At 40.2% G+C, this 23,933-nt stretch overlaps 1 protein-coding gene across 1 annotated transcript in view; it reads right to left on the bottom strand.

The window, feature by feature from the left end:
• fgf11a (fibroblast growth factor 11a) overlaps nucleotides 1–23,933 on the bottom strand; it is a 97,593-nt gene that overhangs the window by 18,809 nt on the left and 54,851 nt on the right. The window contains exon 4 of the mRNA XM_084924541.1: nucleotides 13,639–13,742. Within this exon, the coding sequence (XP_084780667.1) occupies nucleotides 13,639–13,742 (104 nt within the window). The remainder of the gene's footprint in view (nucleotides 1–13,638; nucleotides 13,743–23,933) is intronic.

Genomic DNA, 23,933 nt, shown 5'->3' with positions numbered 1-23,933 from the left:
GGAGGATAACAATCTGCACACAGAGCAAGGTTAGCCTCACAAATGCTTGTTTGGAGAAAAGCCGATTATTATCTGAGCAAATGAGTAGAAAAACAACTTTAATTGAGGACAAACAGCTGAGGAAGCATCACAGGAGCTCGCAAAACAATTCTCTAAAGATAGGCATAATTATCATTTATTATTTCGTGCATGGACAACATACAGCCCTGCTGCTTTGCTCTTTCGCACTATCATCAGCGCCATTCTTTCAAACTGTGCATTTAAGCAGCTGCTCAGCTTTTAGGTAAGGAAAGTTCCATCTCCAAGTGAGCGCTGTACTCTCTAGCGGATAAACTAGTCAGCTCGAGTGCTAAAAAGCATCAACATCCACAGCCATTAAATGAAAAACAAGCTCTGACATTCAAAGCAATTTTGTCAAACCTGGCTGTAGTACCAGAAAAGAGCCTGTTTGCTTGAGTTTTAAAAGCAGCATTTTTCTGCTTGACTTGGACTGCCACTGTACACGGGGCTGTTAGGACCTTTTTTTCATAGGCGAAAAGATGCTTCACTCTGAAAAAAGGATGTGTCATCCTCACTGTAGCTGTGTAAGTATGCTCTATTACTGTAGGACAGTATGCTACAAAAAAATAACAGGATTCACAAAAGACTGTGTAAGCTGCTTCTGAACGGCCTCTCAGTAACATTCTGAATATCTGTTACAGGTACATTTGGATCAGAGGAGGCTGGTCCGCTGATGCTGAGGAGGCTGCATCTATTGTAATTATTAAGACAGACAGAGGGAACTCAAAGTATTAATAAAGAGTGACAGGTTTTAATTTTATTTATGCATTTTTAGGTCAATAACTGTCCATCCAAGCTGTCTTTTCACTTACAACTCCTAAAGTGGCTGAGTTGCCGTGGCTCCTGAACGCTTCCCCTCTGCAGTAAAAGAACTTACAGTTCATGTAGGAGGGAAGACGTTTCCTGATCTAACCTATTGTAACAGTGGCATCCCATTACAGTATCATGGTCCTGGAATGAGCTATTCTTTCACAGATGTTTTTAAAGGCAGTCTGCATACTTGACTATATAGACTTGTTGCAATGAGACTGAAGACATGTGAATGCAACCATGTGGTCCAATGCTTTTGTAGATGGTTGTATGTTATGGTCACGGCAGATAGCCAGCCCTCCCTGAGCCTGGTTCTGCCGGAGGTTTCTCCCTGTTAAAAGGGAGTATTTCCTTCCCACTGTCGCCAAACTGATTGCTCATAGGGGGTCATAAGATTGTTGGTTTTTTCTCTGTATGTTGGGTTCTTCTGACCCTATGTATTATTATAGGGTCTACCTTACAATATAAAGCCCCTTGAGGCGACTGTTGTTGTCAGCTGGCGCTGTATAAATTAAATTGAATTGAATTGAACAGCACAAAAGCAGCAACTTAAAGAATTATTCATAATTATCAATTGGCATTGAGACATTGCCTAAATTAATAACTGTAGTTCTTGTAAATAGACTGATTCTTATATAGCGCTTTTCTGCCCTACTTGAACACTCAAAGGACACAAGCACTTCTTCCTACCTAACATTTACATACTCACACAAAAGTATTGGGAATCAGAATACATTGTCATGCAGACTGGAGAATCAAACCACAAACCTTCCAGTTAGTAGATGCCCTGCTGTTCCTCCTGAGCCACAAGTTCATCCAAGCCATTAATACAGCAACTGGATGCTGACAGGCTTCTGACCACACAGTAAACTAAGGATCATTTCCCTCTACAGCCCACAGTGATTATTTTTAAGAAAACTTGTCTATTGCTTCACTGAGTTTAAAGTTAACTTTTCTCAACCATGGGAAAGTACTGAGATCTGACAACATAAATAAAATAACATGACACCGGGGAACACCAGCTGCCACAGATTTGGATATCCAAGTCATGATCCAGATTGCTCTCAGATACAACGAGCTTATTTCTCTTTAAGGAACAGTGAATTTTTTGTTATCTGACAGGATAATAACAACCCAGCTGCTTTTTCTAAAAGTCTGTCCTCTGTCTTTTCTCTCTGTTTTCCACCTTTTGGCCTCTCGCTGAACCCTCTCGAGCATCTGGGTTGCCATCCTACGGAGAGTAGAAACATTTTTTTGGCAATGTCTTTTTGTTGATAATATTTTGGCTTTTACAGGGGACGGCATAAGGAGCTTGATCAGGCATGAACGGTCATGGTATCCAGACAGACATTTGTGGCATCTCACATAGATACAGGAACAAAATATATTCAGGGTGAATGTCTGTAAACACATGTTCATTATATTTGTCGGCACAAAAAGATGAATAAACAAGTGCACATGAAGCAGAAAGCAGACACGTAATAAGCAGAAAAAACCCCGCACACACAAAAAAGCCGAATGTGATGAGAACAGCTGGAGAGGGTGCAGGCGGGTGTAGGAGGGGGAAGAAGCAGAGGGATACGGAGGGAGGGATGTCCTCTGCTTCTCACCTTGAGTGCCAGACCCTCGCTGTGCATTTGGGGATTTTCCAAAGGCAACCAAAGATAACCTGTCTTTACCTGTACACTGCCTTTTATATCTTTTTCATCTCTCCTTTTATATTAGGCTTCTACCCCCCGACCACCCTGTTATCCTCTCTTTATCTCAGTATCATTCCTGCCTTGCTTCACATTTCACCCCATTCTTTCTTTGTCACATGTCTGCACATCTTAGCTGCCAGATGAGACTTAGTTTGGGCTGTGGGGTGGGGGTCAAAATGCAAAAGACCAGGGGAAAGAGAGAAAGGTGGAAAGGAAAAAAAGAGTGCTGACTCAAAGAAAAAGACATAAGCATTTTCTGATTCGATGGTTGGGTGAGGAAGGTCAGAGGACAGGAGCTGGGAGTGTGTGTATGTGAGTTTGTGTGTGTGGGCAGGCAGCTTTCAGGTCATACTCTAAGTAGACTTTGTTGAGAGAACTGACTAATTGCCAGTTTGCCACCTGTCAGGAGCATCAGTTTGTGCGTGCCAGGGCACATAGACATGTATTAGTATGGGCTGAGGAGAAGCTGGCAGATGATTTTACATGCTACATACATATTGGGCATCCTAATGAGGTTTAGCAGTACTTTACCAATAGGATCTGAAGACAGCTAGCTTACATTTTTCCCCTAGCTGCAGCTTTGAAGCTATTTAGAACCAGGTGTATACAGCATGGTATATGGGACACTGTTTCCACTGATGCACAGATCGACAGAAAGATATACTGAGATGATTTTCTACAACATGGCTAATTCTGTGAAATATCTTGTTTAGCCTAAAGTGTCATACTTCCTAAGTCTAACTATGCAGTTTTGTGGCATAAATTACTCATATGAAAGCCCTGTGTTCATTCATTAATCAGCTCCAGCCTCCCTTCACAGACATTTGGTCTTTTCTTGGAGACAGGTGTATATTGCTAAACAGCTGTTGGAGATACGTAGGGTTTCTTTGCTGCAACCTGGGAGAAATACAAAGGTATTTAACAGGTCACACACACAATAACGCTCGGTAAGTTTAAAAATGTGAATGTGCAACACGGGCAGGGAAATAAAGAAAAATAGCTGAACAAAAGCCAGCGTATTTGTTAGAGGTCAAATAAACATATGATAACATGGACATTTTGCTATGACAAAATAATCTTTCTTTTGACAAAAAAAATTGAAGATGTTTAGTTATAATTGTCAGGACACTTTGTACAGTGCCACGAGCAAGAAGATGCCGAATCTGTTGCCAGAAATAAGCGGGAGGTATCTTAGCCTGATCCTGGGTGTTTTTTGCTGCCTAACTTTAACCTGATGTCTGACTTGTATACACTAAATGCTGTTCAGAATGAGTATGTTGTAGTCTCTTTCTGCTCACTGTTTTAATTTCATACAATACAGACGAATGTATCAGAGCTCATAAACAGAGTATAGAGCAGCTGGTTAACCAAACATTTCCCACAGCTATTGGTAGGAGCAAAGCAGAGGTAAAAGACAATGAATTTCACACTCATACGAATACAAATGTAACTTTATAAAGGTGGTGGAACAAACAAACAAAATAACAAGATATTTTATTGATGTTTCCTGGATAAATATGTGGGTCACAAATAGAAACTACAATATCTAACTGCTAAATTGATAATATGAATTAAACCTAATCTTTTCATTCATGAGCTACACAGAAGTTATTGGTGTTGTTATCCCTGCACAGAAGTCTTCACAACATCTCTGCAGGAAAACAAAGTGAACTAAATATCTTGGGAAAAAAACACACACACACATACGTACACGCTGCCTCGTAGCCAGTCTCTGCAGAGAAAGGAGCTGCTTGCTCTTATAGAACACAATGCAATGATGGATGTGGTAACTTTCTATATCACCAAAGACCATCCATCCCAATTAACTGGTTTTGTGAGACATGACAGCAAAATGCCACAGCACGAGATTTATAAAGGAAGGCCCTCTTACAGGAATTAATTTACAGTAAAAGGCTTTGCTACTTGAACCTTTTCTAAATTATGTTTGGTATCCTATAAATTACTGTATAAAATGTGTCTACAAATATAGCTGTCTGCTTGTGTGCATGTTACCCCCTTTGTGTGTGCGCGTGTTTACTAGTTGCTGGTACTGATCAGAATGCAGAACTTGGATTTACCCTCTCAGCTCACTGGGACGGCCGTAACTCTTGTCAAATCATAGCAAGGCCATTGTGCCTGCTCTGGCTGTAGCTGCAGCATTATAAAGCGGATATGAAATCTTCCTTTACTGTTTTCCTGTGCCATCCCTTTCTCATTTCTTCCACATGCCTACCTGCAGGCATTCCACACCACCCCTCTCTCCTTTTTCTAATTCACGTCTCGTTACCTCCTCTCCCGGGTTGGTCTTGTGACCAAAGGCAATTTAGTGACCTGTACCTCAATGCATTTCAAAAGAAGTTCCCAGTGGAGAGCTTAGAGGAGGTCACAAACAGTGCAGAGAACACGAACAAAGGAACAAAGGAACAACAACATGAGACAAATAAACTGTATTTCTGTAACTACTCTCAAAAATAATTGGTGATAATAACAGTGCAGCCAACTAAAAAGCTAGGGACAGTCAACTCATAGTGTAAAAAACATATGTAGAAGTGGCTAGTTAGCAGGCTAGCTGGTAAACTAGTCTAACTAATGCAAATCTTCAGCATGTCAGGCAGTTAGCTTAGCTTAGCTTAGCTTAGCTTGACTGCCAAGAGGACAAACATTTTCACTGCTATGACTCCTTTCTCCCAGCAATCCACAAACTTTTACATACAAACACAATTTACAACATACAAACAGTTTGTATGCTGCAATCTTTGTTTTCTGTATTTGTATTATTTTAAAGGTACCAAGAATAACCTCAGACTAATACCATGTGATTAAGTCCTTTAGCATTTGTAACAATTAGCGGGAGGAAAGAAGGAAATCCCGAGATGTTGCTTTTACAAGGTCTGAGCAAGAAGAAGGTCAGTGTGGATCCACAGCTTAGCTAAACACTTACTGTTTTATGGTCTATGCAGCTGCTTCCATCGATTATCCTTTATCAACTTGACTATGCTAGCAGAGGTTCTCAATATAGTCTTTTTACTTTAGAAGGTCATATTAGCCCAAACCATAACTACAAGTGTTTTTAAATTAAAGCTTAAATTTAAGCAGTGAAATTTGAAATTCAAAACCTCTGTGTTTTCAATGTTGTTGTGGGCTAAATAGGATAAAAGGGAAACTGGAATATGTCTTTAACTTACTTATGTGTAATCGTGATCCTGCAATAACAGCTTATTCAGATAGTACAATATGTTTCGCATGTGAAAGAAGACAGAAGTGGGGCTCTGCTCGTTTATCCTCAGGGTGTATATTCGCAATGTCATTCGAGCAAAGTTTTACTTTGTCCAACTTTCCCCTGTTAACTGCGGAAAGCTTGGCCAGAGCCGGTCCCGGGTATCGGAGTTCGGCCCAATTATGTCTGCCTGCCTCTGTCAGATTGTTTATACCTGGTTGCACATGTGTGTTTGTGGGGATGTGGAGGGTGGCTAAATTGCACAAGGGAATGTGAGTGTGGGTGTGTGGTGTACAGGTTCATTTTGTTGCTTTGTGTGTGTGACTGCATCTCAAAACACCACCCGCACCCCTTTCACACATCACTCCTCCATCCCTCTCCGCTGCCATCTCTCTACCCCGGAGGCTTTTCCAGAGCATACGACTAATAAAGTGGGCCAGGTCCACGGCTGAGCACTATTTTTATCAGAAAGCAATTTTCAGGAGGTGCCCACAGGTAAGCGGGTCCCAGCCGCCTCAGACAATAGAACCATGACAAGGAGTTTCCCCCTCGTCATTAACCTCTGCTGAGCTGAACCACATGCCCCAGTTCTCCAAGAGCAGTGCCCAGCCACTGCACAGAACTCCACAAACCTGCACAGGCCTGCTCTCTGTCCCAGAATTAATATTAATAACTTAAAACAAACATTTCTTTGCTAACTACTTGGTATCAGAATGGATGAAGGGCAGATAACTGCAACATGCTCATTTGCTCTTAAGTGCTTTCTCAGTATGCATGATTTAAAATTTGTAGGCAGTCAGACGAGACTGTAAAAGAAGTGCTAGATGGGGAAATAAAGAGAGATGTATGGTGGCCAGATGAATAAAGGTACTGCAGAGGTGAAGGCGACAGGAGGATGATAAAGAGGAATTGTGTATTGCTGGGGATGTGTAAAGACAGATGGATACACACAGACCATCTGGCCTCTTTCCTCATACAGCTGGACTATCTGTCTCTTGAAGGAACGAAGTTTCTGTTTGTGCATGTTATGATCACGGAGTCAAGCTTTAGCTATCACTGAGATAAAGCATCAACGTAGGTTTCATAGGGCCGTGGGTTAAAGTGGGCAGGGACTATCAGGAACAGTATTCTGGCACATTCAATGAATCAACAATTAAACCTACACAGTAGTATCAGTCTAGTGACTGTAAGAGTGAAGATGCTGCATTTGTGTGTAGATGGTATCTAATGTTTGCGTGATTTTCAACATCAACATTTATATGCTAGAATAAATACAAATAAATCTCATTTGTCTGCAGCAAAGCATAAAAAGCATTTTTGGAGGGGATAAAAGTATAAGAAGGGAGGGTTGACAGCAGAAAGGAAAGGTTTCAGGATGAGGTGGAATGGGACAAAGGGAGAGACGAGGACAAAGAGGACACAGCAAGGACAAGGACTGCAGATAAGGGACACATCAAGACAGTGGTATGCTAGTGACAAAAAGCAAGGAGGGAACAGGAAAAGGACAAACCACAAGAGACGCCAACAGACACAAATGTTCAGACAGAGAGTAAGACAGACTGACAGGCAAGTAAAAGCTATACAAGTGAGATGGGGGGGGGGTGTTTAGGAAGGAGGAGGGTGGGGGAAGAAAGATGAGCATGGCCGTGGTTGTTGCTCCCAGAGGGGACGTTATGTTCGGTCCAAGTCTGGGCCTGTCAGGCCATCCTTCTCCCTTTCTCTCTTCCCAGCATCTTCCGATCTTTTCGTCTTCCTTCCTTTCAACAGTCAGCCCAGTTTGTTATTACTGGTGCTAAGATTCAGCCATTCCAGTCAATCAAACTGCCCCACCGGCCACTCTATTCTCAAGGAGTTTAAGGGCCCCTCGCCTTGAATACTGATTTTCATGAAAACCACCTAGCATGGAAGAAAATCCTGAAAATGTTACATCTGTATCAGCTTTTAATTCATCTTTCAATTCAATCTCTAAGCTTATTTCTAAGTCAGGATCTCATTTTTAAACAAAAGCCCATTTCCTTTCTGCATATTTTTATGTAAATGCAAAAAAAAATAATTTTCCAATACTTTGCAGTGACTCACTCCTCTTCTCTCCTTCTCACCTCTATTATCATCTCACTTTATCCTCCCGAAACAAGAGGCTCATGTAGGGACAAAAGGACATTCGCTCCATCATTTAGCCTGTCGCTCCCACACTGCCTTGTTTATCTCGTGCACAACAACTTCCTGACCTATGCTTTAAGGTATTACAAGCGTGTTATTTTTCTTTACAACAGATTACTTTGCAGCAACCTGCACACGTCCCAGCCTTTTCTGTCTCGCTAACTGCTACAAGAAGCAAGGCAAAGTTGTTTGGCGATCTTTAAATATCTCTCAAGGCTGCCTATTCTTGCTGAGGCAGGTAAGTCAACACTCGAGAGAGAAAAATACTTCTTCAATCATTTCTATTTATTTTTCCTTTGAAGGTTCTTTCATTAATGCTGTGTCTGGTTGTCAGAGAATGTCTATACTGTTTAAACAAAACAAGCCGTGGAATTGGGTGTTCATTGTATAATGAAAAATATGTATTAGTCATGATGTGTGTGTGTGTGTGTGTGTGTGTGTGTGCATGTGTTAGTGTGAGTGTGTGTGTGTCACAGCACAGTGCCATCTAAAGCAATCAACCTCATGTACTGTATATAGACGTTTACTGTTTTCTAATGGCAAATATTAGTATTTGAGTCATTGCTGGCTAGGTCCTGTGCTTAGGAAGTGATGAGGGCTGAAAGTAACTTAAAAGCGCCACATTTCAGTGCACCCCTGTGCACTTTCAGGGCCTGTAACTGGGATATTTTCATAATATGAAAGCAAAACTCTGCATGGCTTCATTAGATGTTCTACAGCTATTGTACAAAACAAAGCAGATTTGGAGGGGCTCAGGTGGGAGGCCCTGACTGATTTCCATGAAATGAGTCATATTTCTTTTTGATTTTTAAAATAATACCCGTTTCACAGGATAAACTGTCCACTCAGCTGGGATACTTCCCTCAGTTCGCTTTCTTTGAAGTGCTGTCTGTTCCACAGTGAGTGCGTTAGCAGTAATAGATGTCTTTAGGCAACTTCCCCCCAAGCAGACAGAAAATTGAGCGATTTAGAAAGTGAAGCCACGTGCTGCTATGAACAGCAGCAAAACAGATTTTAGCCACCTGAGAAATACTGGTTTAAGTGCCTGCTAGGGTCAGAACATTTTCAACACTTTGCCAAAAGACAGGAAGAAGGCAAAGCCATTAGCTCCACTAGCACACACCACTCCTTCAAGCTTTTCATTTACTGTCCGCTTGATTGGTTAGTTCATTTATGATGCTGCTCCTTAACGAGTTATTCGCAGAAATCAACAAACTTGGTCGACTGCTGCAACTTGTTCTACTTCAAAAAAAGTGTGGTTCTAATACTGGATCCTGGTTCCAAGCCATGTTGCGTTACAGAGCAGAGAAGGAGAGCTCTGAAGCTTTGACCTTTCTGTTTGTGGAAAGGAGAAAAATTTGCTTAAGGGACTCCGTCATTTTGTATCTACTTATTTCCTTGCTTCCTTTCTGTCACTGGCTCCTTTCTCTTTTGGCGTGCAAGATTAAACAACAAATTAAATGCAAAATATATGATTAAGTACACTGACTTAAACACAATCTTTGTTTGAGGCTGTTTAAACAGCTTGCAAGATAAACTGAGGTCATCACAAATATTTGAAGTATTTAAATGGTGTCATCATTAAATTAGATTAGGTGATTATATTAAATCCCGGTGATCCTCGTGGGGAAAATGAGCTGTGGCAGCAGAGGAGTGCTGAGTTAAAAAATGAGAACAGATCAGATGGAGAATACTGAGGAAAATTACAACAAAGGAGCAACAAATGGGAAGGATGCAACTGATGAATAAAGACAAATTACAGTTCTGGGGGAAGACCAAGGCAGAAAACAGAAAACTACTTTTCTCATTTCTCTGAGCCGTTGCCTAAAATACCCAGAACGTGCTTCATTTTCATGACTTTCAAACAACTGTTGGAATTATTTACCGTGCATGTTGCAGAGCAGATGACATCTACCACAGAGGCCAATGAAAGATTAATGCTGAGTAGCCACTGCAGTGATGTCGTGTATGTGAGTTTTTCTTATTTTTACAAAAGGGAGAAGGACGGGAACAACTTTACACCCCTTGGTTACAATCCTGCTGGAGAATACTTCAGTCAACACTAATATAACCAAAGTATAAATATATTGTATACACTTCTGTAAAGCCCCTTGGTTGCCTAGTTGTGCAGTTGCTATTTTTCAACTAATTCTTCACATTAATGTAGTGCTTCCATCAACTGATCCTTTTTGCTTTTAGCCAGAAACTCATTCTGAACAATACAAATTGGTGTAAGCAGAATTCACAGCAGATGGTGTTGTAACCACAAACTGTACATAAAAGATGGATGTAGCAACTGTGCTCTCACTCAGTCGTTTCTGAACTCTAGTTTTTTGTTTTTATATTCAGTTAATGTGTTTTTAGCTACAGTTTTCAGTTTGTAGGTTTTCTTTTCAGACGCAGTTTATATTCATTTTTAATCCGTGTCTCTGTGTTTGATAAGATACAGGAACCAAAGCAAGTGGGTTTGGGTTAGGCACAGAAACTGCTTTGTTGAGGTTCACATGTGCATATTGTGGTTTGGGGTTAAATGCACATATTAAAAACATGGTATGGATCTGTTCTACTTACATTTGGCTGGACTCCAAATGTAAGTGGTTATCGTGAATTTCTGTGTATGTAGATGTCAACGCTTGCAGCTGATAGCAACAGATCTCACATTTATCACTGACTGATAGCATGTGATTGCAAACTTGACCTCACTGAATTGCACACTGATAGCAGAGTTACTGTCTAATTGATGTATGGCTGTCAGTTGCCTTATGTTAAGCAGAGCTTCTATACTACTTACTATCAACTTACTACATTATGTTTTCTATATTGCCTTTTCTTAACTATTCATTAACTATTAGACACAGCCAATTAAAATAACATTGGCTCATTTTTCATTGAACTTGTTTCTTTTAACTGAGACCAATGTTTCATACCCAGTTATCAGATAACTCCAACTTCAGCTCCAAGGCAAATGTAAAACAAACCAACCACCAACAGGCATTACCTCCAGAAACAATGAAACTTTAAAGGATGCAGATAAATTAAACAACAACTGAGTATTTCTCCTTCTCCCACGTCGCACAGCAGTTTCCACTAGATGTTCATATTAAACTCTCTCTCTGAGACCACTTCCTAAAATCTTTCAAGAAATTATGCAGGCTCCTAAAACACTGATGGTTGCATAACAGGATGTGAAGACTCCACTCTCCCTCTCTCCAGACCCCGAAGCCGGTGAGCACAAAACCTGCCTTGGGTCTTCTTCCCCATCTCTGTCTTTGGGGCTCACATGTGCAGAACAATAGCAGAGCAGCTAGTTAAGGTGAGGGAGACCAAAAAAATAAAAAATCCTCCACCACTCCTTTGTCCTCCGTCTGTTCCCATCTCAGAGGGATTTTCTTAAACATTTTTTTTTCGACACTCTCTTTCCCTGTGGTTATTTCCCTTAGTGAAAATGGGTCACCTTTCTTTTTGTCAGGAGAATGCTTGGGTAAGTATAACCTCTGCATCTGTGTGTTTGAAGGTGTGTGTGTGTGTGTATTCAAGGTTTTTTATGATCGAGGAATGGTTCCAAGCCCTGGAAAAGTCATGCAAGGACCATTTTCTGGGTCTCATTAGGGGGGAAGGTATATTTCTTCAGGGACTTCCAGTGTAGCATGAAGATATCCAGTCTTTTATTTATTTTTTGTTCCATTTGCTGGTTATTGTTTATCAAACAGGTTAATTCAGGTAAATTCTAAAAATAATAATAAAACAAAATTAATAAAGAAATAATGAAGTCAATTATCAGATTAACTGATTCATTTAGACAAACCCCTCATGTGTCCCCCACACTGCTAGCAACCAAAGTCTGTTTGACAACTGACTACAACTGATCAAACCACCTGATTATAAGTAGTCTGTAAACAAATGTTATTATAGTTATTACAGTTACTTATAATTATAAGTAACTTACAGTTACTTATAATTGCATCTTTCAGCTGGTCTCTATTATTATGAATAATGATATTAATGTAGCATTAGCTTGCAAAGTCACCTAGCAAAACAGCTAGCTTGGTTTAGCTTTAAGTAAATGCTAATGTGCCAGTTCCTCTCCATTTCCTCTAACTGACACTTGAGGTAGTCTCCAAAGCGTTCAATTTCCATATTAAAATGTCCAGTTTCAGCCAACGATATAATATGTTTGTAGTTGTTTTGTTTTTTTTAAATATTAAAGTGCTAAACCTAAAATAAACTATTGTTAAGTTAAAGTAAGTGAACTGGACCTCTTCACCATATTTGTGGTGTTTGACAAGAGATATCTGGCAATGAATATCGCCTGCCGCATGTTACAGCTCATCCAATAATTTTGTGGTCCTATTTTTTTTTTCTTCTAGTATTTATTGGTCTGTTACTAATTAGCAGGCATCCATCTGTGCATTGCACCCATAATGTCTGTGGACATGGCTCACTTACCAAGTTTGCTTGTGGTTGTGGACAAGTTCTCATCCACATATTGTCACTCCTCACACCAAAAAGACAACATGCTAATGTTGAAGCTTCAAAATGAGTCCAGCGATCAATAGATAGTATCAATGAGGCTCAACTTATCTATACATGCAAACATGAGGTAACAAACCTATTAACTAACTTTACTTAATATTATGTGATTTCTAGGCCAGGATGACTGTAAAGTAAGAACTGTCTTATGCTCAGTGCAGCTCGTGGTTGACAAAGTGAGAAGCTGCAAGAATTAAGGACAAACTGCTGTTCACATACTGTATGTGTGGCAGCACAGGGGGATGATTTATGTATGTGCACTCTTTCCAGGCTTGTTTTTGCATTGTTGCTCCTGACAGAAACCCTTTACCTCCCCTTCTCATTTCTGGCAGTATGTGCGCAGGCAGCGTTGGATGGACTTTGAAGTGAGCGCACCGATGCACTTCAAACAAGATCTCACACACTTTGCCATTTTGCCAAGTGGAGGAAAAAACAGCTGGAAAAAAAAGAAAAGCTTTTCTCTGCATCCTGATAGAGTGCACTCTGATCACCTGTTATTCCAAATCTGTGGCTCTGCTGCTTCTATCTTCACATCAATACGAAACCTCAGCGGGAGCGCCGTTTGTGCTTTTTCAAAAAACGGTGGCATACAAGTGCTGCTGTGACCGAGAGCAGGAAACTGTTTAATGTACAGATCTTTACAAGTGCTGCGCAGATTCAGACGTCTCCACCTCTGCCTCACTGACTGTGAGCAAAGCTGGCTATTTAGAAAAGTTGCGTGTATGGAGGGAGATTCATGTTTCACTGAAGTAATACACTGCTATCAGTCCACTATAATGGTAACTGGCACATAGATCAGCAGAACTGTGTTAATTATGCCTTAAAGAGTAGTCAACACATTCACATCTGGCAATCTGCAGACGCTAGAGAAAATATGTATTCCCCAACTAGTTGGCAAGTGGTTGCTGGAAGACCAATTTTACCCGGTGACTGCCAGCAACCACTCGCAAACTTGTAATGGAGATTTTTCCCTAAAGCAGTCTCCAACCACTCTGTACTCCTGTGTGACTGAGGCCTAAGCTATCACATGTCACTCAGCAATTTAAGAAAAGCGATTACAGATGAACTTGATAAGCCTGTAAACTTTGGGCATATATCTGCATTAGCTCTATCGGAGCAAACAAACATGGAATGACCGTAAAGTGTGTTCGCTATCCATACCGAAGTGTAGAGGTAGCCCTCGCTGTTCATGGCAACGTAGAGCCCTGTCTTGGTGCTCTGGATGGCCACTATCCTGAGCCCCACAGGAATCAAGTTGAACTGCACTGCAAGACACAGAGAGGGAGGAGTGATGTTAGAGCAATCATTCTGTCTCTTAAACGCTCACAGTGCTTTCTCATGGCATAAAAACACAATCGCTTTCCAGGTGTCTCCTGTTTCACACTCCCTGTTGTACAGTTTGTCTGTCAAAGGTGAGAAAAGCAAGTTTGTGAAAAAGACAAAGAGAGAGGGCGGAAAGGATTTGGAGTCAGAAATTTTGTGTTTACCTTTCTTGGAGTGAGAGTAAGAGTGCGATACGTTTAACGCTTGATATCGAGATACATTTGAGTGCCTTGTTTAGGACAGAGACCTGGCAAATTCTTTTGCTTTCTTTTATCTGTTCTTGAATACACCAGGTGTACATCAGAAAAACAGAACATTGCCCTACATGCCATAGGAATACTTTCATTTGCAATACACGAATCTATTACTGAACGTGGCAGTTACAATGAAGTAAATTCAGAAAAGGAAAACATGCAGCTGTGAATTTTTTTTTTTAATCAATGAGATCTCTGACAGTCATAATGATATTTTCACAGAGAACGTGTGCGTGAACCCTGAACATTTTATTAGAAAAATCAGCATTAGCTCATTTTAATCAAAGCTCTGTAATCTTGCATCCCAAGGTGTGCCACACATTTTAAAGGCTGTATATAGCTTGAAAGTGAACCAGATTATTAAATAATGCAGGTCACTGGCTTAGGCTAAAAATGTGAGGAATGCAATCCCCCAAAAACTCATTAAGGGGATAAAGAATTTTCCATAGTTTGACATTTATAGTCTTTTAGTGAAGAGGTTAAGTGTGGATTCTCCCTAAAATCTAGATTCATGCCACAGAGAGATGGAGAGACACAGTGAGAAGGAGAGAGAGAAGGTAGCTCAGCAGAGAGTTTTAAGAATAGCGTGCATTAGAAAGTGAATTCATTTTCTGCATCCCGACACACTAAACAGCACTTTGTAATGCAGTTTGCTGAATGTCCTCCTGTGAAACCTTGGATCTCCTACGTGCATAGCTCTGCATATGAGCTAACTTCAGCCTGGACACCAGAACAACAGTCACTGTTTCCTTCTCATTTTCGTTCCTGTAGATGCACAAGCTTTTCTGTGTATGAATGTAGATCGTGTCTGAGTGTCTAAAAAAGTTTCTTATATGATGTGGCATGGTAAGCTGAACGGTACTGACAAAGCAGCCTGTGGCTGCCAGCTGCTCTGTGGTCACAGTGTCATGATGACCAAATGCTACTGAGATGATTAAAGCCCCTGAAGCACATGGACTGAGCCAAAAAAAATACATGAGTTTTGAAAGATCAAACAAAACAATATAACTATGAAAAACACTTAAGCTCGTAAAATCTACCAGATAAGTGGTGACCCATCTAGGATTAGGACAACGTTACACCCAAATGCTTCTGTAGATAAACTATATGAGACTTCATTCAAAATGTAGCAACTTCTACTTTCTAATATGTCTGATTTATCAGGTTTCTAAAATAAAACTAACCTTCTACAATAACCCTAACTCTGGATAGGTCAGTAGTGACCTGATGGCATTCATATATATATATATATATATATATATATATATATATATATATATATATATATATATATATATATATTACCATAAGTTACCAAATGGTAAAAGCTTATATACTGAATTTTTACATTCAGCTTTGCATCTTTTTTCTATTCTTTTCTATGCAGGTCAACAATGAGACAATTTTCAACCCAACACATTCAAGGGTGGTATGGCTTACAAAGAGCTGTCTCTCTTCCTTGACAGTCTGAAGTAATGTGTGTCTTGTTTGAGTGTGGATAGAAATGTCACGTCTGTGTTCACACTGCTGGACAACAATGTCTTTCGGTTATTGAAATTCAACAATATTTTTTAGTCAACAATGTCAGATACGACTACTCTGCTTCATTTCTGAGTTTTGCTAGAAAAAGAAATTACGCTACAGTAAAAATGACATTTTAATAGAACAGCTAGTAATATTACCATCACCCACCGACAAGAAACCAACGTTTTTGTTGGTATAATCTACCAAAAGGATACAGGTTGTATACATATTAACATCTCCTGTCTGCATCAATTACTGCTCACTCAGTTAAAGCCCATTTGGCCGTAAGAGTGTTTAGGCTGGTATTACTGTCTGGAAGCAACAACTTCTGAAGGCTCCCTTTGAAATCTGTCAGAAATTATGCTAATTGTGAACTCTCTGTGTGTGTGTCTGTTTACGTGAGTGTCCTTGTGTCTTCTTTCCTTTTTCTGTTTCCATGTTCTCCTCCTTATGTTTAATTCCATGCCTCCCCTGCCTGTCATGTTTATCCCATGTTTCCGTCATATCATGCCTCTCCTCTCGCTCTCTCGTGCTGTCTCGAATCATTGCTCTCTCGCTGTCTCTCTATGTGTTGTCTCCGTTAACTGTTCCTGCGTCCCCTTCGTTATCTCCTCCCGTTGCCTCCTTAATCCATCTAGCTTCCCTGACTGTTCTTTCCTCTCAGCAAAAAATGTCATGTTGTGAGTTAGTCTACGTCTTAGTGTTTCCTGTTTTATTCTGACAGTCTTGCGTTCCATGTTTGGTGTGTTTAGTTTTGCTTCTGGTGTCTCGTTGTGTCTAATTTGCCTCAGCTGTGTTTCCCATGTGTTTCCTGTTCCCTCGTCATTCCTCTTGTTCTGCCTGCTGCACACAACAAACACAACCTCAGACTTTGTATAAAGATTGGAGAAATAGTACAGAACATTTTAATAACTGGGTTTTAGAGACTGGACTCATGCACCTACCAGCGTATTGTGTCTCACTTTTCTAGTTCTTACGCTAAGGAGAGGTGCTCATATTTTGTGTTTTAGAGTATCAGCTTCTACTTACTGTTGTCTTGTGAAGCATTCCACCATCACATAGTTACCAGCAACTACTCATTTCTTTACACAATGTCTATTACAATCAAGTTGATTTTGACTTTGGCAAAATTCCCGTACTGCCATTAGTCCTAAAGGCCAAAGCAGACAACACTGCTAAGCTTTTCGTTTAAACTCTGGTCGAGAATATAAAAACTGAAGTATAATTGGGATGCAGTATGTGTGAGTGATTTCGTCTTCTTTTGGCAAATTGCAAGAGTGCATTATAAAGTCAGAGCCCAGTTGTCAAAGTGACAGATTTCTTACACGGATGAAAAATGAAGTCTAAGGAGCATGTTTTAGATTCATGAAGCCATTAGCCACTAATAGACAAATCAATTTCAAATCAAAAGTTCTGCCAACATAATGGATGGAAGTTAAGTTATCAGATGGTGTCAGAAAGTCAATGCTGGCCGTGATTAAAAACTAACAACTTGTCAGTATTATTTCTGATGAAGATTAAGCTCTGACCTCTTAAGATTTAAGATTTTCTTTCTAGTAAGGCAACTTGGAAAACAAAACACATTCCTTCTTTTTCGAGCAGCATTTATGCTCTTTAACTTTTTGTTGAGGAAAACTTAAAAACTTATATTCCAGCTTTCCACAGAACAGTCACTGTAACGTACAGTTTTTACCACCTGCACTGAATATAAAGACAGCCCACCATACTCTTTTTCTCTCTCTTTTTTTTTCCTTTCTCCATCTTCAGCACGTTGCTTCTATTTGCTCAATCGATTCCTGCATTTCAAAGAGTTGGTTTCGCAAATGAACAAGGTGTCACCAATGAGCATGGCTGGGATGACAAATAGAGCTGGGCACATGCACACACATTGCCTCCCACCTTCTTGTCACCCTCCTACTCCTGCTTCTCACTTCCTAACATTGCTAGGTGCACTGTTGTGGCGATAACTGCATGTTATCCATACACACAGGAAGAAAACCACCACAACACATGCAGGTGGACTACACTGTCCAAGATAATAAAGACAGAAATGAGCCGTAGTCCCTGCATGACAATTTTACATAGTAGACCCTTTAAAAACATAAAGATACAAAACATTTTTAGTTAGCATTTGTAGCTAGCACACAACCTACAGAAATAACTAGATGTTCTGTAAAAATACAGGATATTTTGAAGGGTTACAGCTGTGACAATATAAAAGTCATCAGTCTATGTCAACAGCTACAGCATAAGAGTTTTTGGCTAACATTAGCCTGTTTTGTTGGATTTGGGGAAGTTATCGTCATGTAGCTAAGCAGCTAAAGTGTGATAGAAGTGTCAGTTCACATTGCAGACAATATTTTTTGTTCTACATGCAGAACAGGAACAAAGGTGCTGTTAGCATGAAGCTTGTATCTTTCTCTAGCAAGATATCGTGTATATAATTATTAAGTGTTCTTTGAGTAACATTCATGATCCATGTTTTAATGCTAGTCAGGTGGGAAAAAATTTAAAAGACAAAAATATATTATAATATTTTACAAGTGATAAAATCAATATATGAGATTGCAATTTCTGCTCACTCCCAGAATTATGAATATAAAAAGTCAGACATTACTACCTGTTACTTCAAAAGCTGCCTCTATGAAACACAAGATATCCTTTGGTAGCAGTCCAGCGGCTGTTTTGCACTGTACTTCGCCTTGTTTTTGCTGATTCTTTTAATACTTTGACATCCTGGGAATAAGACAGGCTCAAAATTGATAGTAGCCATTAAAAATAATATTCTGCCCTCAACAAAATAACAAAGACATTTGTGTGTGCATGTCCCTGATATCATTATAAGCTGTATTTGGAGAACACCAGTAGAAGGTCAGAACAATCAGGCTTTAGCTTTTGCTTCATTCCTTCTCTCACTCTCTTTTTTCCTTCTTTCACACTTCAGATTCTTTATTTCCTTCTTATCCTCCATCAAAAAGAGCTTTGCTAATCGCATGTATAACATAACTGTTTGCATGGATAGCGGAGGCATCCCATTTCATCCCTCTTTCTCTCCGTCGTTACATTTGAGTCGCTTCTTTCCCTAGCAGAACAGAGGACACTGCTAGATTAATCAAAAGTCTTTTGGGGGAGGGGAAAGAAGAAGAGGAGAAGGGAAATGAAGGGAAGGCCGTTGCCAAATCAATCCCACAGTCAATTTGAGGCTTGAGATCATCTACACAATAAATAAACAAGGAGAAAGTAGAGATGGGAAGAGGAAAGGGAGGGGCGGCTCAGCACAGGGAAGCAGGAGCAGGACATAGAGTTAAGCTGTAAGGAGGGCCTCTGCAGGCCTGCACTCTGCGCTGCTGCTCTGCAGTGTTGCATTGTGCAGCACAGTTGGTCTCTACAGGAATGAGAAGAGGATTACAGTCATCTGTGAGAAGTCACACAGAGTTTAACTTATGGACAGCTGCGCTTTATTTAGTTTCCAGTCTCAGTGAAGCTGGTTGGATAAGAGCACTGTCACGAGATGTTGATGCATCTAAAACTGACTCATTCCAAGGTTATGTCTAAACTATTTCTTACTTATGTCTAAACTATTTCTTACTTATGTTGAACAGACTAAAGAATGCATAAACGGTAACAGGGCTTACAGAGAAGCTGAGCTACTGTGAGCGAGTTATGTTCTTGCATTTGAGTTTCCTACACTATTAAGATTATAATGTTCCTGCACATGTTCCACTCATACCCTTCAGTTATGAGTTATGTCGATGGTCACTGAGTAAATCGAGGGAATTACAGATACAGTATAAGTTTTCGTCAGTGATGACACACAATGTGAGCTCAAATCATTCATGCATCTCAAACACTGTAAGTCGTTCAGACTGTTCCATAACTAGGCTAAAATCCTATAGGCTCATTCAAGCAAACATATAAATGAACTTGCTGTTAGCATGCAAGATAAAACTAGATTAAATGATTTGTCTTCAGCAGTAAGTAATTCTCAATATTTTCACCCATCTGTTGCTTTCTAACATTCCCCTTTTCACCTCACATCTGTCTTTACTATTTGCAGTTATTTAAAGTTCCCCGCTGCTTAAAAATGTGCCACACATAGATGTTTGACCTTCTCTGTGTCTATAGATATTGATTTTGTGACATCACCACTGGTTGAGAAGCCAGTCACGGCTCAGTATACGATTCGGATTGGTGTACGTGCGCTCAGATGCAACTTTTCGGTGATGTAGGTGACATCTGAAGTTCAGCAGTTAGAAGTTTTCACATGAATAGCATTTGCATATGGTGCTAGATTTTCCAGAGGGCAGGCATTTTAAACTGAAGGAGGTTTTAAGTAGAATCATTCTACGCTTAGCAAAATGGTCAGTTTACCAGTGCTATAAGAGATAAGAGCAGATAAGTAACTCAATTAACCCAATTATCTTGGCTACACAATATTTTCTAAACAAAATACTCAGTTTTACTCTGATTTTAGATTATTGTAGCTTCTTTTCTTTACAGTGTTACCACTGTAGAGCAAGAGGATCACAGAGACACACTGCTGCCTGCCTATAGCTTTTGTCCATTTGCTGTGCTACCTATTGTAATTGTCGCAACTGTGTGGTGTCTCCTCGGGAAAACTAGTTTAGTGTTTGGTGATCTCGCAGGTGTGCACCACTGCTAACTGTGGAGTGTGAGTGAAACGTTCTTGCACATGGACGCATGGACCTCATATTTTTAACTCCCTAACTCAAAGTAATGTTACGGGTTGTATGAATACTGCTCGCTTCATGTATGATAAGACAGCAGCCGTTCAAACGGGCCTTGTAAGGCTGGTGAAGAGTGTGTTTATTAAAAGACAAGCAAAAGGACAAGCACGGTGGAATTCCCAGTACCAGTGTGGTCGTGAGGAGGAGTCACAGAGGAGCTGAAGGTTCTCCCCACTCACAAGTGAGAACCGGAATATAGCCTGGAATATTACTCCAGGTTCTATGTTGTTAAAACCGAGAGGTACAGCACAGAGCTACATAACCACTCGTGTTTACATTGACAGCTAAGAACCCACACTGAGCACAGGGGGAACATGCAAACTCGACAAAAAAAGGACCCATGATGGTTTAATCCAAGTAGTAACCTCCTCAGCTGAAAGATGAAGCCAATGGTTACATGACAAGTCTGGAGTTCTTGGTTGGTTACACAATCGAGTAAGTTCCCAAAGGCTCTTATTTTAGGGATGAATCATCCCTAAAGTCTATCTTTTTTTCTCTCTCTTAAGATCATCCCCAGTCCTCTGATAAAGTTGAGGTCCAGGCCGCTGACAATTAGAAGCTCGTCAGATGGTAAAGCATTGCTGACCAAGAATTTCAATGCTTTTCTGTGTTTATAATTCTGTCAGTTTTAACAAGATCTCCAACACCACTGGCTGAGATGTAGCCTGAAACCATGACACAGCCTCCACTGTGTTTTACAGTGGCGGTGGCTCTAGACGCTGAATTCCTCCGTACCTACTGACGTGGATTTAAACCAGAAATTTCATTTTAATTTTATTATTGACCGTAATCCTTTAACGTAACAAGTTTTAAAGGTAACGATATCTAGCAGTGGTAACCTACCACATTACAACTGGATATGTTAACATGACTTTAAATAACGTGTATTTTTGCTCAGAGTTAACGTCAAGCTGTGAACTCTAACGTATTCGTGAATAATTCCTTATTATCTGGAATGATCAAAAGTTAAGCTGCACTGAAAGCTACTGGATGATATTCATGATCTTATTTAATTTACGACATTGTTTAATAACATTGTACTTAAATAATCAAAATCCCAACATAGTCGCAAGAATATGAAATGAAGTCTTTTCCCGACAGCCCACTGCACTGGGATCATTAACGTGACACTTGAACTAATAAAGCTACAGAAAAGTGGATTTGCATTGGCAACAAATAGCCTCTTCGCACGTTGTCATTTGTGTTGGAAAGAAATGAGCTTTAATGGCTCAACAGCAGATTAAATGAGTTGCAGCTGAGCTTCACGCCTGATTTCCCCAGTGGTCGATGGCTCTGATGACAAGACAACTACTTTCACAGTCCTGTTATTTAACTTCCACCTCTTCCCTCTAGGCCTTCCTCTCCATAACTGATTTCTTTATCTGTCTTCCTTTCACTTCCATCCATCTCTCTCCTCTCTTTCCCTGGTGTTTTTTTGTCTTTTCAGCCCTCTTTGTCATGAATTAACATCCCTTTTTCTTATCTTATTGTTTTTTTTACACATCTCTCCATTTTTCTTCCTTATTTGTTCCCTTTCAGTTCCCCTGTTGCCTCTTGTCATTCTCCCCATCCTGTGAAACCAATGCTCTCCCATTCATCTTTGTCCTATTTTACCCTGCAGCCTCATCTGTCTGGCTCTTCATCGCTCTCTCTTCTTCTCTCTGCCTCGTATCCTCACTTCTTCTTGTTTGGTATTCTTCATGCTCTTCTTCTCATCGTTGTGAGCCCGCTCTGCTACTCTTTCCACCTTTCTCCTCATCTGTCAGATGCTCCATCTGACAGATGAGGAGAAAGGTGGAAAGCCAAAGCTCCTTTGGCTTTCAATATTCACATCTTTTCCTCCTTGGATGCTTCAGCTCTCACACAGAGCTGAGCTTCCCTCATCTGCCTTTCAAGCTTTTTGCCTCCCTGCCCTCTGCGCAGGAGCGTTATCGAGCACTGGGGGAAAGTTACAGAAAAAAAGAACAGACTTGTTCCAGAGTGCAGAGCGAGATAAGTAAAATTTCCTTCCAACTATGGGAGATGGTAATTACAGTGGATAAAAGCCTGGGAATCAAGTTCCTCCTCATGGCTTCCCGATGTACACGCTGAGAGTCAATAGCTTTCATATATCTTTCTCTTGTGTCCATTTTTCTTCCATTTTCTCTGTGTCCATCAATCTGTCTCCTTCTGGGATTTTTGCTTTCTTCGTCCCCCGAAGGAAATCAAGATCAATCCTCATGACCTATCCACAGAATTTATTCTCTCCCTTCTTTCTTTTAAGGTATTTTAAATCTTCCTTTGCTCTGTCACCTGTCTCAAATGTTTTACCAGTACTGACATCAGGTACATGTGACCTTTTGACACACTTTCGAAATGGACCGAGGCCATTTATAAAAACACAATGTAACTTAAATGTAGCCACAGTTGTTTGGCAGCAGTACAGTCAAACCACTCAAATGCACATTCCTGAAGAGGCACATTATTCAAGTTACAATTTTATCAATAACTTAAACACTGTTTACGTAGAAAGCAATTTGCTCATCACCCCTTGACTTGGATTTAGTCCTTAGCATCTTTGGACAAATTGACATTTCCAGCACAGACACATATCGGTTACCAGCATTCTTTGCTCCTTTGGTGGTACTTTCAGTTGGTCAGGAACAAATAAAACACTGGAAAAAGCCAAACAATAACATTTTTAAGTTATGTAAGTGAATTATATATCATGTTTAAACTGAGTAGCGAAAGACTGCAGGGGGTCTGAAAACGATGTGTCGGGAATTCGGTGTTCTCACCGGCTCTGGTGAACCTTGACCTCCCGGTCAGCTATCGGGCTGGTGGGTAACAGACTTCTCCAAAAATGTCAGAGCACTTTTACAAAATATGTGATGCTTTGATAAATCAAGCAGATATTTGAAGTTTACACAGCTACATTCTCACCTGAAAATAACTTAAGAGACCCAGAAAGAGTCAAATTAAAAATAAGTAGCTGCCGCCATTGTTTGAAACTGGAACTGGCTGAGTCGCGCTATGAATTCTGGGATAGCTATGATACCGGGGAATGCTTCTTCTTCTTTGGTGTTTAATGGCAACTGGCATCCTTGTAGATGCAGTGCTGTCATCTTCTGTTTCAGTCCGTTATTACACTCTTAAATCCTACTACTTATTCCTGTGTCTTTCAGGATCTTACAGAGCTTCAAACGACGGTAACAGGGCTATTAATTAACTCGTCGACAAAATCGTCGGCATAATCGTGACGACTTGACTAATTGTGGCAGCCCTACTAGACGTAGAATTACTTCCCATATCTTTACAACTTAAATTCTAATCATTACAGAAATAATTAAACTTTTTTAATGGTCATCTCAACTAAATTCAGAGTCTCCATGAACTTTTCAAATGAACGGAAAGTTTAAAAACCCAAGAATCTGCGTTACACTTAAACAAATGTTCAACCAAATATGAAGCGTAATTGATTTTTATTAAAGTGGCTAAAACACACAGTACAGCAACTTCATTTCCATTGAAAAGATAAGTAAATCTTAAACTTGCTCCTCTTCCCTCCCCTCTTTCCTCTCCCAGCGTTATTATATAACAGCCTGGAAGAGCCAAGAACAGGCAAGGA

This window comes from Perissodus microlepis, chromosome 3 (assembly GCF_051167445.1).
Source record: "Perissodus microlepis isolate ML-2025 ecotype Zambia chromosome 3, ASM5116744v1, whole genome shotgun sequence".
NCBI classification, from domain to species: Eukaryota; Metazoa; Chordata; class Actinopteri; order Cichliformes; family Cichlidae; genus Perissodus; species Perissodus microlepis.
The sequence above is the reverse complement of the archived record's forward strand: the minus strand, read 5'-3'. Positions and strand labels throughout refer to the sequence as shown.